We start from the raw sequence: 16,200 nt of genomic DNA, 5'->3' as shown, positions 1-16,200 counted from the left end.
CTTCAAGAAATTCTTCAAGTCATGATTAGAACCTTTAAATTTTAGTGTCTGCTCCTTGTCATCTTTCAGAGAGGGGAGAGGGGCTGGAAATGGAATTAATCATTGATCACACATATGTGAGGAAGTTTTCATAAAAATCCCAGCAGTAGGGGCTTCTGAGAGTGCCAGACTGGTGAAGTCATCCACACTGGGAGAGTGACACACCCCAGCTCCACGGCGACAGAAGCTCCGGTGTTGAGGACCCTCCCAGACCTCACCCTATGCATCTCTTCATCAGGCTGTTCACCTGTATCTTTTGTCATAAACTTGAACAGAAAATGTAAGTAACTTTGCCCAAGTTTTGTGAGCCTCCAACACCTTTGGTGATGGGAAGTGTCAGAAACAAAGAACTTTGTGTAAGAAGTGAAGGAGACACCTGTGATAAGAAACACATTGTAGCAAAGAACTGAGTTTTCCCTTACACGAGGGGAAAGCTGACTTTCTTCCATTTTAGCGTCTATAGGTATACAGTAGAGCCCTGTGTTCTGGAAGAGTCTACATTTTAGTGAAAGGGGACAGAGAATAAACAAATGTAATAAAATACACATTATATAGCATTTTGGGTAATGACAAGTGTTATAGGAAACAGTGTAGAGTGGGTAAGGGAGATGTGCAGTGTTGGAGTTCGGGAAAGGTGGCTACAAATTCAAAATGAGCAGTTAGGGCAGGCTTCAGAGAGAAAACGTTTTGAGCAGAAACTTGGGGATGAGGGAGAGAGAGTCAAATATCTTGTAGAAAGCCTTCCAGGAAAAGGGAACATCCCTTGCCAAGTCTTTAAAGACGATGTGTATCTGGCGGACTCAGAAGGTGGTGGGGGAGCAGGAGATGAGATGAGAGAGGAAGCGAGACCAGGCAGGTGATACAGGACTTACTTTGAGGTCATCTAACTTTGGGAGAAAAGGAGCCCTAGACTTCTCAGCTGGGCTTTTAATTGCATCTCTGCCTAATGCATCTTGATGCATATTAGGCAATATAATTCCTGTAACAAATCTTCATTATTTATGTTTGTTTTGAATGTGATACAGTACTAATTGCCTGGTATAGGGAGAGAGCAATTGGCCAGGTGGTGGTCGTCAGACTCTCTCGACCCACTCCACTCATGTCCTATAGCTGGGATCACTTGTGATACTGCGCACGCGCATCCTGGTGGTTCTATACAAGAACCACCTGAAAAAGTTCCTGTAGGAGAGAGTCAAGTAGAGTTGAGTTGCCCAGTCATCGTTGCTGCTATGTCAGCTGTTAGAGAGTAAAGCTTGTCTGCCTTGCTGTTGTGAATAAACAATGTCTGCAGTCCCTATTGTTGTAGCCATGAGTTCCAGGAAACAAACTCACTCAGAGAACAATGCAGATAGTGGAGTATAGTTTATTACACCAGCGGGCCCAAGGCAGAGTCTCCTTTTAGCCAAGGACCAGTTTTTGTGAAAACCTCATATACCCTAAGTGTAGGTGCCCAAACCCACCTCCCCAAATTTCCTGAAACTAGTCTGAACAAAGGAAAAAGAAAGATACAATCAAAGTTAACCCATGATTCATGTGCCTTAAGTCTGGCTAGTTAACAGTGGACACTGATCAGTAGGCCTGAGGTCATACCGCAATAAGCATAATAGAATGTATGATTCTATTCAGTTACACAGATAATTAGGGTATTCTTTTAGGTGACAGAGAGTCTAAGTACGAGCCCTGGGGCTCTTCCTTCCAGGGACCTGGTTTTCCAGTTGGTATGTCGTTTCCATAGATACTGGGCATATAGCTCGAAGTCCACAGTCCAGCCCAAGATGGAGTCTTGCTTTCAAGACAGAGCCTATTCTGTTTCCTCCTTCACTATGGCTCTTTGTGTCTTCTCCCAGCTTCCCGGCTCGTGCTCTGCACACTCTGGGCTCAGCGAACAGTGAGATACAGTGAGACACGTGGACACTGTATACTTATACAGGTTGTGCGTCTCTGCTTACAGTGCAGGGCTTTTCTCAGAGAGGCACTTGTTGCACGAAGGAATGACTAAATGAATGAACAAATAAGCCTAGACCTGCAAGTGGGTCCTCAACCTATTATTTCAACTTTTTTGCCCCTACGCCCTTTCTTGACTTGGTTTCTACTCAGGTGCTTGCTCTTTCAACTAGATATTTCTGCTTCTATCCTTATCCCATTTCCCCCTACTTGAAATGCTCTCCCCAAACCCTCTGCTCTTGATTCCAGCTTTATCTGGTAAAGACTTCATTTCCTCCAGAAAGCCCCTCTAGACCCTCTGGCTTTTTCTGAACTCCGATAGCCTCATTCTCTGATACCTTTCTTTCTTAAAATTTTTGGCCACACTGTACAGCTTGCGGGAACCTAGTTCCGCCACCAAGGATTGAACCCTGGGAACCCACAGCAGTGAAAGCCTGAGTCTTAACCATTGGACCACCAGGGAATTCCAGTGATACCTCTCATTCGTTTAATCTGTTGCATAGGATAGCTTTCCTGTGTTTATTTAAAAAAAAACAGTTTGCCCTCTTTGTATCAGTTAGGCAACGAATACATAAATGGCAGAACGCAGGGTGTTAGTCCTCCAAGGTCTTTGTAGGTCTTCATAGAATGGCTCAGAGGGTAAAGCGTCTGTCTACAATGCGGGAGATCCGGGTTTGATCCCTGGGTTGGGAAGATCCCCTGGAGAAGGAAATGGCAATCCACTCCAGGACTATTGCCTGGAAAATCCCATGGATAGAGGAGCCTGGTAGGCTACAGTCCATGGGGTCGCAAAGAGTCGGACACGACTCAGCGACTTCACTTCACTTCATAGAACCTTTCAACTTCAGCTTTTTCCACGTTAGAGGTTGGGGCATAGACTTGGATTCCTGTGATGATGAATGGTTTGCCTTGGAAAGGATCTCAGGAAGATAGTTCTATCACTTTCGTTTTATAGAAGCTGACGGGGTAAGAGAGGTTGGGATGTGGCTGATCTCATGCAATTAATAAAGAGGGAGCGTACCAAGACCAGAATGTAAGCTGTACCGCAAGACAAGCGAGAGGTTGTTCCACCTACTCAAAGAAGGGTTTCAACTCAGCATTTCCTTTCCACCCCGGGTTAACTCCACCCCTTTCCCCGGGAATCGGAGGCGGCGTGGCCGCGGAAGCTTGTCCGCCGCGGCTTGCCGTAGTGGCCCTGCCCCAGCACTTGGTGGGGGCAAATATGGCGTCCTCCGAGCCGTTGCCGACCGTGAATCCAGGCGCTGCGGAGGGCGAGGAGGAGACGATACTCTATGACTTGTTGGTCAACACCGAGTGGCCCCCGGAGACGGAAGTACAGGTGAACCAGGCCCCGCCAGGGCTGCCGCCAGCTTGGTGCCGGCGCTGCCCCGGCAGAGACACGTAGCCGGAGCCACGTAGGGTGATGGAGCCGGGCTCCACCGCTTGTGCGGTCGTCCTGGCAACGGCACCGCGCGCTAACGGGGGTCCGGGTCCCCCAGGTGGAGTTTCTGGCATGCTTCCTGGACTCCTAATTCGGCTCTCGGGGTGGGGCGGGGGGCGAAACCTCGGGCTCTGAGGCAAGTACTTTACTACCCCGGTTCTGTTTCACCGTCCCTACTTGGAGGGGAGGCACAGCGTTGGACTCGGGGGTCCTTCCCTCACCTAGACCCTCGGTAGTCCCTTCCCCGGACCGGCTCCGGCAGGGCTGCTCCTCACCTGCTGTGGGAGTATTTTCCAGGACCCTGCAGTCATCTCAGCATCTGCTGGGCTGTCATGGAGCGCGGCATAAACCTTTGTTCCTATCTGGACCCGAGTTGTGTCAGTTCCTGTGTTATTTAAGTAATTAATGAGTGTATGTGTATGTCTGTACGTGTCCCAGATACTGTGAGGCGCTGTGCTTCCGAAGTGAATAAGTTTGGTGGTACTTGCGGCCTTAGAGGGAAGACAGTGTAGTAAACTTTTTCATCACCTGCTGTAATATGCACTTTAATAGTGATGTGAGCAAAATGCCCTGAGGAGTGAAAGTTTATGAGGACCCGGGGTTGGGTTCTTTGTTAGAAGAGGGGTCGTAGGTGTTGGTAATCTAGACCTTGGAGTCAGTAGTTGCAATAGAAAGGACAGTAGGTCAATAGAAAGGACCTCTCAGGCACAGGGTGGAGATAAGAAGCAGAAACCCGCATTTATTAAACATATTTACTGAGTGCCTAACGTGTGCCAGTTGCTGTTTTAAGATCAGAATATGCAGCAAGGTGGGAAAGGAGTTTCGTTAAGGATCATGGGCTCCAGCCCATACGAATTCTTATTTACAATCTCTTTTCTGAGTTTCTTTCTTTTTTTTTTTGCTGCTGAGTTTCTTTAGTGGAGAAAGTACTGCTTCTCCTGTAAAGTTTATGAGCTTTTCTTTAACCTCCTTCCCATTGCAGTTTCTGTCTTTTGGAATATTTTGTAGGCTAGCAGAGATCCTCATGCATAATTTTTATTTTTATTTTTTTTCATAATTTTTTAAAAGTATTTACATAGTTTCTGTTTGTGTGGAACAATTGATATTTTGTATCTTACGTAGCTGGAAAGTTGCTTCTGCCACTGATTGAATAGGATACCTTTCCACACCTCAGCACTCACTGGTTAATTACATAATGTTATAGAAATGCTTCACATTATAAATTGGTTAAAGAAATATGTACTGCATCAACTTACATTGAAACCTCATAACACTTTTTTCGTTTGGTTCTATTGATTTTTGACTGAACTACAAGCTCTTGAAAGTCAGCTACATTTGACTCATGTTTATATTCCTTCCCCAAACCAAATTTTGTCTTCTGCAAAGTAAATGATGGATTCATGTTTGTTGAATGAAATAACTTTTTTTGTGCTTTTAAGCCATATCTGTCTGCACTTTGTGACCATTAGGACATCTTCCAGGTTATAGTGCCTAGTATTGTTTAACCTATGTTTGGTCTGTACTTAAGGAACTATTTATATAGAAATTATATATCAGTGTGGGTGTTTGTAGTAGTTTCTCTATGAATATGCAGCTAATGTTCAATAAATTTGCTTTGGGGCATGAGTTTATTGATCCATATGATCACTTTTTCTACAAGCAAAACCCCTTTTAGGCCTCTGTAGGCCTCCAAAATAGACTGTGCCAACTGGCAACCAGTGTGGGTCTTAGACCTTGACTTTTTTTGTGTTTGCACTGGTGCTTTGATTTAGAAACATTTTCCAGCCTCAATCCCTGTCCTGTCTTGCAGAATTCATCCTGACGAATGCCTGTATCTCTGCCATGCTCACTTTCCTGTGCTGCTTCTCCTTGTTTTGTTTCTATCTATAAGTAGTTTTAAAGATACTGGTAACTTGTGCCCAGTACTGAGTATTAGCAAAGAAATATAGCTTACTATATAAGTATCAGTGGAAAATTCTCAGATTTTTTTTTCATTTGCAGCCTAGGGGCAACCGGAAACATGGTGCATCCTTTATCATCACAAAAGCAATTAGAGGTGAGTATAGCTTATTTTGGCTTCCCTTATAGCTTGGTTGGTAAAGAGTCTGCCTGTGGCCTAGGAGTCTGCAATGCTGGAAATCCAGGTTCTATTCCTGGGTTGGGAAGATCCCCTGGAGAAGGAAATGGCAACCCACTCCAGTGATCTTGCCTGGGAAATCTCATGGACAGAGGAGCCTGGTGGGTTACATTCCGTGGGGTCACAAGAGCTGGACACGACTTAGTGACTAAACCACCACCATAACTTATTTATTTGTGATATAGTTAGCAGATAATTTTTTCCTTATTTTTTCCTATTCTGTAACTGTGCTCTTTTAAGAAGTTTAGGGATTTGAAAATGTGTCCTTTTGAGTTTTAATGTAAACTCAGTTGCTAAACAAATTACTATTAATTTGCCTGATTAAAATAAGTATTAATAGCATAAATGTTACCTATTTTATAAAAAAATGCATGTGTCTTAACTATATAGGTCTATGTAAGCATGTGCATATATATACATATATACACATATGGATGTATTCATATGTTTATACAGACACATTTTTTTACAGTTTACTTTTAATTAAAGGATTATTGCGTTATGGTATTGTGTTGATGTCTGCCATACATCAACAGGAATCAGCCATAGGTATACATATGTCCCCTGCCTCTTGAACTTCCCTCCCACCTGTCACCCCATTCTGTCTACCCCTGTAGGTTGTCCCAGAGCACCAGTTTGAGCTCCCTGAGCCATACAGCAAATTCCTACTGGCTGTTTTGCATATGGCAGTGAATGTGTTTCCATCCATCCCATCCTCTCCTTACCCCCTGTGTCTACAGTTCTGTTCTCTGTGTCTTTATTGCTGCCCTGCACATAGGTTCATCAGTACATTTGAAAATATAATAATAATTTTATCTTCTGTTATAAGACACACTAGCATATTCAGTTCTTATTATCAAATGTGAAATTTTGAAAATTTAGGAAATATATACAAGTAATATACTAAGTTTGGAAACATAGAAGACCACAAATGGGAATAAATAATTCCTCATTTTACCACCTGGCAATAATCTCTTATCCTTCAGACCTTTTGCTTTTGTCACATACATAACATGTACACAGGTTCACACATATGTGTACATTTTAAATGGAGTCATATAAAACATTGCTTTTCAATAGTGTGCTGAAGATTTTGTTTCCCATGGACTTCCCCATTTTAGGCATTATTATTTTTATGTCTTTGCTGTAAAGTGTGAAATGGTATCATAATCTTTATCCAGATACTTTGGTTTTCATGGGTGATCACTATGACTTCTACTCTATGGTTTCATTAAAGCCTCTTTTTTAGGCGAAATTTTGCATCTCAAACCACTTTTACTTGTTATACAAAGTTTTGAATAATACAGACTTGAGACATATACACATATAAACAAATATATGAGACATATAAACAAATATATGAGACATATAAACAAATATATGATCTTGTGAGAGTTATTGTGTATATTAGATTATATTTATTTTTGTCAAGAGTTGTATTCTCCATGTTTTATTTTGTAATGACTCACTCTATAGTGTACTTTAGACTTATTGTCAGTAAATCTAAAATAGAAAATGATTCCCAAAGAGTAGCTCATTCATATTTGGCTTTGCTGTTTCTTTTTATTACAGATCGTTTATTATTTTTAAGCCAATATATCTGGTACAGGTGAGTTGTCAGCGCATCAAAGAAATGGTATGCACAGCAAGTACAAACAATATTATCCTATTTATTATTGAAGCTTTCAGAATTGAATCCCAGATTGTGATGTGGATGCTGACATTCAGGTGAACCCAGTTTATAAAACAGCCCTGTCAAACATTTGGTATACCCTGACAAGATCTTTCGGTAAATGTAGGCTAATTTTCGATCGCTTAGTCGTTATTGAGAATCTCATGAGCATTTCTGCATTCTCGGAATGTTTTCTCAGCCTTATCTTGAATGCACACATTCAAGAACAGATGGACCTATTCTTGCATTATCTTTTTAAAAACCTTTTTGTTTTTACTGTTGTATCAACTCTTGTAGTCAGTGTTCAGTTGCTGTGCATCAGAGAAGATTCTCTTAGGTTTCAGTTCTTGGAAACTTCTTAGATCTTTTGAGTGTTAAGTATGTTTTTAGGCCTGGTGCTAATTTTGGAAACAAGGAGATGATTAATCTGACCAAAGATATGTTTTTGGTTTTAGATGCATGTGTAGAAATTGATTTATAGAATTATTTCCCACAGATTGCTTTTTCCTCGAGGAAAGCTAATCTTAAGAGCTCTAGAGATAACAGGGTTCTAGTCCTATAAAACAAACCTTTGGCTCTTCCCTAGGGTTATCTCCAGTGCTTTTCTGCTTTTAGTGTGTGTGGGTGTGTGTATGCAGGCATTGAATTTCTCACTGAATTTTATCTTATTTTGGGGGATGTGGAATGTGATAGAGAACTGAGAGAGAGAGAGGGTGGTCGTGGGGAGGGGAGTGTAAGAGGTAGGCTGTTTTTCCTGGGCTCACCAGGCTACACTTGCTAGTGCTGAGAACCTTTGGTTAGGGATGGCAGAAGAGATGTCTGTTTAGGGTGCTCCTGAACAGTAAGTTCTTTTGTTATTTATTGCGGAGGAGGACTTGCAAGAGCTCCCTCTGTTGCAAGCCTTGTCCTGCGAGTAAACGCCTTAGGCTCAGGCGTTAGGAGATGTCTTTCTCGTGAGAAGTCCCTTTCCTTGCACTGGCCACATTGATCAGTGTATAGACTGAGCGGACCATGGGGTGATCATCTAGTCTTCTCTGTGGTATGTTTCTTTCAAAAAGCTTGTAGTTGAGTTGTTGTGCTCTTGAGCTTATGATGATTATACCTAAAAGTTCTTGGAGCCAATATTTGTTTTGAGTGGCCTTTTCAAGGTTTTTTTTTTTCTTTCAATCATGAAATATTACAGACTGAAAATTGTAGACAGTAATGTAATCTGTTATGATCATATCCACATCTGAATTAAAGCAGTTGTTGCTGTTCTACCACATGTGCTTCAGATGGCGCTGTTTTAATTTTTATGCAACATGTTAGAGCTCAAGTCCACTCCTCCTCACCCCGACCTTTGCCTGTCTTCTTCCCCTCCAGAGGAAATTATCATTCTCCTGTTGATTGTACCACAGGCATGTTTCATATCTTTTAGATTATATTAAGTACCTCATGGCATTAATTGTTTTGTCTTAAAAAATGAACATAAATATACTGGATGTAAATTACAAATATTGTTTATCCTATGTTGTGTTTTCTAATTTCCATGTTTTTTTCTTTTTTCCTGTTTCTCTTCCTCCCGTCGAATTATTTTTTCTTTCCCACTTATTTTCTTGATTTTCTTCATGTGTTACTCCTCTGATTTGTCTGATCTCCTGATTCACCTGTGGTGGATCATTTCCTTGTATCTTTTCTAAATGATGCTATTGTGAGCTTATGCTTGGGAACCTTGCAGCATGTGAGTAAAGTGAAATCACCGTCCAGTCTTGCATGTCATAAAGACTTGGGGTTTTGTTTTTTCATTAGGAAGTTTCATTCCCATCCCCCCCCCCAGATCAGAATTCCTTGCAGAGATGAGATTCTTGAAGGTCTCCCTGGGTTCCTGGTGATGTTTGGCTTGTTCCCCTTGCACTGATGGCACAGTCTTTTGAGGGTCCTGGTCTCTGCGGGGGTCTTCACCTCCCGCTTGTGTCCTTCCTGTGGCCCCTCGCAGGTGTTCACTCTCTGTTTTCAGTTCTGTTCCTCTCTTTGTCCTGTGCCCATTTCCAACTTTGTTCTCTTTGCATTTGTATTTCTTAGGAGATTTCTGTTTCTCTCTGTGAGTTTAGCTGTGTGCTAGAGTTTGTTTTTGTTGGAGTTGGAGCCTGTGTTTCTGGGTATGCGTTGCAGGAAGTGTTTCTTATAAGCTGACTCTGCTGTTACTGGCACCTTCAAATATCTTTTCCTTAGAAAAAACATATCATTGACCACATAACCAGGGTTTTTTTTTGGTAATGGAGAAATGTATGTGGTCAAGTTTCAGATATCGAATTAGTTACTTTCAGTTTTGAGTTTGCCAATATTCTGTGTTTATATTCTAATGGAAAAAAATCCCTCTTGTTCACTATAGATCTGCTGTTTATAATATTTACCTACTAGATGTGGTTTTCATGATTAGATTTTTTAATTAGCTAATGTGTTATGGTTTCAGCCCTGCGCCTTTCTTGCTCCCTGATGGACTGGTTCGCTTGGTTAATAAACAGATAAACTGGCATTTGGTACTTGCAAGGTAAGGATGCATAAAATTCACCTAATGTTTCTCTACCTGGATTAGCATTTAAATTCCATTATGGTTATTAATTTTAGGGTCCTTATGGCTTGCTCTCTTGGTTTTCTATTGTATATAAATTCCCTGTGTCACACATGATTAATATTGTTTAAATATATTAATGCAACTCTATTGAATTATTTTGTATGCCTTTGTACCTATATACGCATCTAATTATAAGGTTACAAATTGGATAAAGATGTGAAAAAATTTGAAAATGATTTTAACTTCTTAAAATGGTTCCATCTACGATAATGAGAGCTACAGATACTCATACAGGGATTTGTTTCTCTTTCTCCCCATGAAAGCAATGGGAAACTCTTGGCTGCTGTTCAAGACCAGTGTGTGGAGATCAGGTAAGTGTCAGTTGTATTCATTCAGCAGTTCCCTTCAGAAAAGATTTACTTGATTTATGAGAACTCAGGTTTTTAAAGGGAGTATATTTAAAGGAATTTTTTTTATTAACTCATGTAGTTTTGTAAGGTGTCAAATGCCAACTTATGCTAATTAAAGGATGAAGACTGTTCTCAGAGTATGCCTTCTACTTCCCTGGAGCACTCTGTCTCCTGAGAAATTTTACTTTCTCAGTAGACAAAAGCATATATTCCAGAGCTCTGAAAATTACTCTTCTTTAATTGCTAAGTCAGATAAGCAGATGTTCAGGTAGGTGAAAAAGCAATCGAGACAGCTTTACTCTGTTGGGATAAAGCTGTGGATGGAACACCGGCCTGCAGAACACTAAGGCTTAGTGTTACTAGAGACCACTGATACTCTGTCCTCCTGAAACATCAGTGGTATTACATTCACATCTAGAAGACTTCTCTGAGCTGGGCTTCTCATGCACTTTATTTTTAAGTAGTATATTAATTGTGAAAGAAATAGCAACATTGGCAACTAATTTAGGAAAACTAGTTTATGCTCTCAGGAAATTGTCAACAGCAGACTAAACATATTTTACCTCTAAATCTGGGGGCCACTCCTATCTCCAGGAAAGCCCCAAGTCTTGAGTCTCAAAATATAAGCAACTGAGGTGGAAATTTCAGGCTGCCTGGATACCAGTCAGAAGTTTTTTCTGCTACTTTATTGTGGACTGAAACTCGTTTTAATAAGCATTCAGTTTTTAGCACACTGTTTCTCTTTGCAAAATTTCTTCTTTCATTTATCCAAACTGAACTGGAATTAGCTTTGGATAACTTTTAGGGGAGTAGATGGAGGGTTAGCTCCCGTTGGGGCTCTGACTTCAGATCTTGAGCCTCTGTGATCAGTCTTAAAACCATCAGGACAGAGATGATTGGCAATAATGACTGCTTTTCAGAACTTCACTCTTCATTCCACATGGCTTTGATAGGCAGGGCCCTCTTCTCTAACAGCAAGAGTGAGCCTCGGGGGCACGGTATTTTAGCTGATAATTGTTCATAGGGATGGGCTGGTACTTCCTTCTCCATTTGCTGCAGTGATGTGAAGTGTTTCTCTTAGAGAAATGTGTATATCGTGTGACTTCTTTATGAACAGCAGATAGTAGTCAAAATTGCCATCTTTTTTTCCCCCTCACAAAATGGAGACGTTAATGGAATGGTTTTAGTTGGTAGGACTGGAATACACATGTGGCAAAGGATTGATGCTTAGGCTTGTGAAGGAGATTTTGACTAAAGGTTTCTGGAACTTGTTACTAAAAATTGTGATGAAAAGAAAAAAAGTATTTGCTTTTGTAAGAGGATTTGCTACTGGATTGTTAGCATGTACAGTAATATTTATAAAACATATACATAGGCCAGCTCTGTAGGAGTCTGCTCATGCATTTGAGACTAAGCAGTGAGGGAAGATTTCTGGGCAACAGACGTGATGGTCGTCAAGATCTTATTCGTCTGGTCTGTAATTTGCAAGAGTTTTGTAACTTGGTATATTTAAAGACTTTTGGGGCCAAGAGGCAGTATATGAGAAAACCTTTCAGGGACTTATTCCCATTGGATCCCCTTCCCTTTATTGGTTGGGTATCAATCCTTGATGGTCCTATAATAATCAACACATTAATGATAAAAAGGTAATGCTAATGGTGTTGGGCACTGTTGTAGGTGTTTTACGCATGTTAGCTCAATCCTTGCAGAAGTCCTTTCTCTCTATTTTAGAAATGAGGGCTCTGGCACAGTATGGTGAAATAACTTGCTCAGGGATTTGAAATCAGCTCTCCTAGCTTCAGTGTTCATGCTCTTGACTACAAATTTGTACTACCTCTTGGTCATGCCTTTTAGCCATCTATGCCAATATGTTTACACGTGGGTTTCCCCCAGTATATTTATGGCCTCTGCTTTGCACTCCTCCAAGGGGGGTGGCATTTGTTTAAAACTCCAGTGAATGGGATCTGAAGTCTCGGCTCCTTTATACTGTGTGTTCCTTGGAGGCATGGACTGTTTTCTTTTTTTTTTTTTTCCCCTTGCACTTGTATATTTCCTTGGATGTAATAGGTGCTTAGTTTATGTTTTAGTGGCCTGGTCTGTCAGCAAGTGGGATGGGGAAGCAGATTCCGGAGAGGATATTATGGGGCAGAGCCTACTCTCTTGTTCACGTTGGCATTCAGTTGCTTTTGTCGCAGATAGACACCCACACTTACTTTGCAGTAACCTGAGAGGAAATGTCTTTAAGCAAAGTGGGGTGGTCAGCAAAGAAAAAGGGCAAGGTGGATCCTGTGACTAGTGGCTGTGCCTGAATTTGTAAGATGTTTATTCTCACTGCTCATTTGTGTCTTCTCTACCACAGTGAGGAGCACATGCAATCTAAGATTGACTCCAGTAGTAATAGCAGTCGGCACTCAGTATTCAGTAAATATTTGTAGATTGAATTAGAATATGAAGGATAATTATAGTGTCTGGGGTTGTTATTCGATATTAGGAAGCGGTTATAAACAGGAGATAGTTTTAGTGGAAAACATGCAAAGCTGAAACGCTATAGTTGGGGAGACAGCTCTGCTATTGGCAGTGCAGGGCTAGGCTGCTGGCCCTCATCTTCAGTTTTGAAGTGAGTGGCAAAGGCCTCAATCGCATGCTCTACTATGACACTTAACCTGCTTATGTGTGGAGTTGACATGGGTGAAAAACAGTTTGTGAATTGTTACTTGTCATTTGATGGTTATGGACTATAAGTGTTTAATACATACTTCCTCTTTTCCTAAGTATTGAAGTGATATTTTCTTAAGATTATGGGCTGTTATAAATATGGGAACTGATTAGAAACTTTCATGAAACATAGTAAAAAGCATTAGAATAAGGGACTCATAAAAAAGGCACCCTTGCCTCCCCTCCTCCCAATTTGCTCAAGTATCTTAAGTGAATATATTCTGTGACGTTTTGACAAAACAGATTTGTCTCCCCTCCCTTGCTCCCCTTTTCCAGCAAAAAGAACAAACTATTATTTGTGATTGTATTACTTCACTCTGTGTGCTAAGTCACTTCAGTTGTGCCCAGCTCTCTGTGACCCTGTAGAGTGTATCCCATCAGACTCCTCTGTCCATGGGATTTCCCAGGCAAGAATACTGGAGTGGGTTGTCATTTCCTTCTCCAGGGGATCTTCCCGACCCAGATTTTTAAACCCCGGTTTCTGGTATCTCCTGCACTGGCAGGCAGGTTCTTTACTGTTAGCGCCACCTGGTCTAGTTCGTGGTAATTTATATGTGATGTCTGATTTAATCTTCTCTGAACTCTGAAGTTGCGGTTACTTATCCTGTTTAGTGAAAGCAAAAATGAAATCATGTTGAATATTTTGTCCAGGTTACAAGAGCTGACATTAAGTCAGATTCACTTGTGAGGTCATTTCTTTTTTGTTCTAGACCATGTGGAGGGTGTATAGTCTTAATTTCTTGAGGAAATTTATTTCCATAATTGTAGCTGGATTTTGTTAATATAATTTAATAAATGGCTAAAAATCTTAGTCTTTAAAATTTGTTTTAAAGGTAACGCTTATTTTACAAATGTTAGAAAATACAGTTAAGTATTTATGAAAGAACAGCACATTTTATGGTCCAAAAGTTGTCTACTATTAACATTTTGATGTATGTTCTTTGAAATTTGTGTGTGTAGAAACTATGTGTATATTTAGTAGAATGATACTCTGCAGTCTATTTGATACCTTTTTCTTTATCTTCTGTAAATTAATACATTGTTAGCATCTTTTCATGTCACATACAATAATTACATAATATTTCATAGAGTATATGTAGCAAATTTTAATAATTAATCTCTTTATACTGGCTGTATTTTTCTTTTTCGTAAATAAGACTGCATTAACTGCCTTTATCTGTGTATATCTGTAGTTATTTCCCAGAGATAACTTTATAGAAATTAAATTGCTAGATCAAATACCATGGATGTTAAAGTTTTGGATAATTGCTTATAAATTCTTTTCTAGAAGGTTTAACAGTTTTCATTTTTGAAGATATAATAATTAGGCTAATTTGGTATATATTTCAAGAATACAGATATCGAGTAGGTCATTTATATATATAAAATATATATGAATATGGTCACTTGTTAAAGCTTTTTGACTTATGAAAACAAGAGTTTTTCCCCTGATTAAAATCTGTGATATGATACTCATTAGTGGTTCTTAAGCAGTCCTATGGACTGTCTGTAGCCTGCCAGGCTCCTCTGACCATGGGATTTTCCAGGCAAGAATACTGGAGTGGGTTGTCATTTCCTTCTCCAGCTTCCCAACCCAGGGATTGAACCTGGGTCTCCCACATTGCAGGCAGATGCTTTACCCTCTGAGCCACCAGGGAAGCTAACCAGGATCCATTTGTGGAACTTAAAAAAAATACTTTTGCTTGGGCCCCATCCCAGATTTACTAAATCAGAGCCTTTGGGTCTAGGGTTCAGACATCTCTATGGTATTAAAAGGCTGTGCTTAAAATCACTTAATGCTTGTATTGCTGTATTCTTACTGTAGCTATGTACCTAGTGAAATAAGGTTGAAAGAAAACATTGTTACCAATGAAAGTGTCTCATTTGTGGCACAGAACCTATCTGTATGAGGGAAGGAATGTCATTAAACATTAATGTTGTCTAGAGAAGTTGTCTGGTCTGTGGTGTCTTATAGTAGTACTACACAGTATTGTTATGGCAAAACTGTTGTCTTAATTTTACATATGTCTTTTGCAGGTCTGCAAAAGATGATTTTACATCTATTATTGGGAAATGTCAAGGTAAGAGTTTCCAGAATATTCAAAAAATGAGAAATTCAAATTTACAACAATATTTCTTAAAAATCAGAATAGATGCTATTTATTGGCAAGGATGATTATGAATTTATTAAAATAATTTTAACACATCTTAACCGATTTCTGTTTTAAGATGTGAATTTTGGAGAGATATGAAATTGACATGTTCTACAAAACTCTTAGCCAGTTTTAATAATGTTCTTGTAAGTGTCTGTACTCTTTTGTTTTGAATTGAATGCAGAAAATCATTTCTAGGTATGTCCAGAGTTGGTCAGATATAAACTAGTAAATAGTCTGGGATTTGATCATTCTTTGATACACGATTCAGCAGAAATTTACTGAGTATCATTTGTGTATATATATGACATCTTGCTGGGTTTGAGGGGTTTGATCATGAGCAAAAATGCATCAGCCTTTACCTCTTGAGGCATGTGTGTGTGTGATCAGTTGCATCTGACTCTTTTGCGACCCCAGGGACTGTAGCCCTCCAGGCTTCTCTGCCCATGGGATTTTCCAGGCAAGAATACATAGCGGGTTGCCGTTTCCTTCTCCAGGGGATCTTCCTGACCCAGGGATCGAACCCGTGTCTCTTGCAGTTTCTGCACTGGCAGGTGGATTCTTTACTGCTAGTGCCGCCTGGGAAGCCCTTCGCAAGGCATGTTCAGATATATTCTTACAGATTTTGATAAATCTGAAGGAAAAATACAGAGCAGAGTGAGAGTTTAACCAAGAGTGTGAGAGGAGATTGTTCAGAAAAAGTGACTTTTGGAGAGGAAGCTTAAGAATGAGTAGAAGGTAGGAGAAGGCAGGGAGAGTGTTTTGATCTATGAGAGCTATGTGTGAAAAGGCTTAGGTTTGGAAGAAAACAAGTAAGTGTATGCGCTGTTACATAAATGCATCTATTATGTTTTATTTACAGGACCTCCACTTACATTTGTCTGACCTTGTGTTACTTTTAACAGTGGAGAGGTTGTCGGAATCGTGATGATGATAGTCATGGTCACGGGTGATGACAACCACTTGTGTCCTTACTGTGTGCCAGACACTGTGTTTAGTGCTTCACATGCCCTTTTCCCCATTTGCTTGGAAGAACAAGGTATACATATTTTACCTTAAAGCAGCATTCACTTCAGTTCAGTCGCTCAGTTGTGTCCAACTCTTTGCGACCCCATGGACTGCAGCACACCAGGCC

The 16,200-nt window shown here is 40.3% G+C and overlaps 1 protein-coding gene across 1 annotated transcript in view; it reads left to right on the top strand.

Annotated features, from left to right (window-relative positions):
- Positions 1-3,205: 3,205 nt before the first annotated feature.
- Positions 3,206-16,200, top strand: part of NBAS (NBAS subunit of NRZ tethering complex) — a 335,202-nt gene continuing 322,207 nt past the window's right edge. The window contains exons 1-6 of the mRNA XM_068975288.1: positions 3,206-3,322; positions 5,426-5,480; positions 7,134-7,170; positions 9,686-9,763; positions 10,111-10,158; positions 14,950-14,993. Coding sequence (XP_068831389.1) covers positions 3,206-3,322; positions 5,426-5,480; positions 7,134-7,170; positions 9,686-9,763; positions 10,111-10,158; positions 14,950-14,993 — 379 coding nt within the window. The remainder of the gene's footprint in view (positions 3,323-5,425; positions 5,481-7,133; positions 7,171-9,685; positions 9,764-10,110; positions 10,159-14,949; positions 14,994-16,200) is intronic.

The sequence above is a fragment of the Capricornis sumatraensis genome, chromosome 1 (genome assembly GCF_032405125.1).
Source record: "Capricornis sumatraensis isolate serow.1 chromosome 1, serow.2, whole genome shotgun sequence".
NCBI classification, from domain to species: domain Eukaryota; kingdom Metazoa; phylum Chordata; class Mammalia; order Artiodactyla; family Bovidae; genus Capricornis; species Capricornis sumatraensis.
Note: the sequence above shows the minus strand (reverse complement) of the source record. Positions and strands in the feature narration are given on the sequence as shown.